This window comes from Mustelus asterias, chromosome 8 (assembly GCF_964213995.1).
Source record: "Mustelus asterias chromosome 8, sMusAst1.hap1.1, whole genome shotgun sequence".
In the NCBI taxonomy this organism is placed as follows: domain Eukaryota; kingdom Metazoa; phylum Chordata; class Chondrichthyes; order Carcharhiniformes; family Triakidae; genus Mustelus; species Mustelus asterias.
Window position 1 is genome coordinate 138,909,909 of NC_135808.1, and position 2,844 is coordinate 138,912,752.

At 47.7% G+C, this 2,844-nt stretch overlaps 1 protein-coding gene across 1 annotated transcript in view; it reads left to right on the forward strand.

Annotated features, from left to right (window-relative positions):
* The first annotated feature begins 1,028 nt into the window (after window positions 1-1,028).
* LOC144497798 (collagen alpha-1(XI) chain-like) overlaps window positions 1,029-2,844 on the forward strand; it is a 494,895-nt gene continuing 493,079 nt past the window's right edge. Inside the window, exon 1 of the mRNA XM_078219235.1 lies at window positions 1,029-1,284. Coding sequence (XP_078075361.1) covers window positions 1,179-1,284 — 106 coding nt within the window. The 5' untranslated portion in view covers window positions 1,029-1,178. The remainder of the gene's footprint in view (window positions 1,285-2,844) is intronic.

The following is a 2,844-nucleotide window of genomic DNA, read 5'->3' on the forward strand; positions in this document are numbered from 1 at the left end:
AGGTTAATGTCTGAAACAGATTGTGGAATGTGAGTGTGGCAGCAACTTGCTGAGCATCACATTGGCCAAATTCACATTTGGTTTGAATCTTTCTCCCTGTTGCCTGCTTTTCCTTTCTCACGGGTGGTGGTCTCTCTCTCTCTCTCTCTCAGCCTTTAACTCTTTCATTTCATCCAGAACTTTTCATTGAAGATATGAGTAATAAAGTTTTTTTGTTGAAATCTTTAAAATGCAGAGATTTCAGATCCTCCCTGCTGATTAATATCAGCAACATTTCCAAGTGGGAATTGGAGCCCCTTCCTCAAACATTCCCAATGTCAGATCTCTGGATGCTGGGGGCAGATTTCAGCTCACTCTCCACACTCTGCCTTTCCGCAGAAAACACCTTCTCACCAAAAGTGACTTCCAATTAAATTCTTTGCAATTTCGGCTTTGTCCTGTGTGTTTTTTATTTGCTTAATATCAGTTCAACTCTGAACAGTACAAGAATTAGTGAGTCAGATCCCCCTCGCTCTCTGCCTATCTCTGTGTCTGTGTGTGTGTGTGTGTCTCTCTGTCCCTCTCTCTCTCTGATCCCCTCTCTTTTTTTCTGTCTGTGTCTCTCTCTCTCTGTTTCTCTCTCTCTCCCCCCGTTTCCCTCCCTGTCCCTCTCTTTGTCCCTCTCTCTCTCCCTGTCCCCCCCTCTCTCTCTGTCTCCCTCTCTCTCTCTCTCTTTGTCCCTCTCTCTCTCTCTTTCTCTCTGTTTCTCTGTCCCTCTCTCTCTCCGTCCCCCTCTCTCTCTCTGTCTCTCTGTCCCTCCGAGTGGCTCGGCTGAGTTGTTTGAAGTGATCAGTTTTTGGGGAGTACTTGCGGGCGGTCAGTGGGTGGATGATGTGGATTTCAGTGAGGTGACTGGGTAAGTTTCAGTAGTTGATGATGAGCTGTCAGTCTCCTCCCCTCAGCTCCCCCACCCCCTCCCCATCCTCCCCCCCACCCTGCAGTCTGGCAGAGCGGGGACAGGATTTGGGTTGGAGAGTCCAGAGTGCTGGGGAACTCAGAGGGATCCTAACGCCAGCCGCACACTTCCTCCACTGATGGCTTTGTGAAAAGTAGCTTTGGGATTGTTTTGCTGTGTGGGACTTCTCGGAGGTGAAGTGAAGCCGACCCTGACTCTCACATTCCTGTAAGCAGGCAGGAGGATGGAGAGGTCAAACACTCGCTGGAAAAGCAGAAGGTGTCTGCGACTCTGCACCTTATTCACACTAACATGTCTAACCTTCCTTCAAGTTGCAGCTGTGAATGGAGGTGAGTTTCTGAATCCAACTCAGCAGAGAAATCCCCCAAACTCCCAACCTTCTTCCCAATGGTCTGTCTCTGTCTGTGTCCCTGTCTGTTTCCCTGTCTGTGTCTCTGTCTGTCTGTGTCCCTGTCTGTGTCTCTGTCTCCCTCTCTGTGTTTCTCTCGGTCTCTCTGTGTCACTTTGTGTGTGTGTCTAATTCTGTCTCTGTCTGAATCTCGCTATATGTCCCTATCACCATCCTATCCACATTAATCTATTCCACTCTTCCTATAATACTGCTCTATCCTCTCCATCCCTCCCTCCATCCCCCTCTTACTATAACTCGATTCTCCCCTTTACTCGGTCACACTGCCGACCCCTCTCTACCTTTTTACTTTTCTAACCATCTCTCCATCTCTTTTTTATCTATCTATCTATCTATCTATCTATCTATCTATCTATCTATCTATCTATCTATCTATCTATCTATCTATCTATCTATCTATCTATCTATCTATCTGTCTGTCTGTCTGTCTATCTCTGTCCATATCTGTCTGTCTCTGTCTGTCACTGTCAGTGATTCTCTACCTGACTCTCTCTCTATGTGTCTGTCTCTCCCTGTCTGTTTGTCTCTCTATCTGTCGCTATCGGTCTATGTCTATCTGTCTCCCTCTCTGTCTCTCTCTCTGTCTCTATCCCTCTGTCTGTCTCCGTCTCTATCTCTCTGTCTGCTTGTCTGTCTATCTGTTTCTCTCTCTCTCCATTCCTGTCTGTCTATCTGTCTCCCTGTCTGTCTCTCTCTCTCTCTCTGTCTGTCTGTCTCTGTCTCTCTCTGTCTGTCTGTCTGTGATAGACGGAAATGAAGTTGAATTCTATCCCGAAGGTATAGAGAGAGAGATTCTGGGTGTGGAGATTGTGTCTGAGTGTCAGTGGCCCCGAGGGGAGGGGGGGGGGGGGGGGCGGAATCTGAACCGCCCCGTGGTCCACAAGGTGAACTGGAGCCGGCTCTGCTGAGGGTGAGCAGAGTGGGCCAGCATTGCAGGGGTTAAAGTGAGTAGCAGCCTGTCCCTGGGGAAGGAGCAGCTTGTTAAATATTTGGTTAAGTTCTTGCTGAAATACCTGCTCACCGCTCACAGGCAGGGGCACAGTAGCTGCATTCTTTCCCAGGAACAGCTCACTGTACACAACTGCTTTCCAAAATATTGCTTCATTCCAGCCAGTTCCTCAATCAGAGGCTGAATAAGGGCAGCATTTGACTGGAGTCTTTCAGCAAACCTGCAAAGACACTTCCATTTACCATCAGTTTCAGGGACTGAAAGACGGAGATCCGATTGGAATTCAGAATTGGGGAAAAACTGTTCGAATCAAAGAATCTATCAGCACAGAAAGAGGCCATTCAGCCCATTGTGCCCGTGCTGTTCCTGTGCTCCAACTATCCAATTCATCCCACACTCCCCATCATCTAAAAGTTTCCTTTTCCAGTATCTCCCCAATTCCCTTTTGAAAGTTATTATTGAATCTGCTTCCACCGCCCTTTCAGGCAGCACATTCCAGATCACAACAACTCACTGTGTCAAATAAATTCC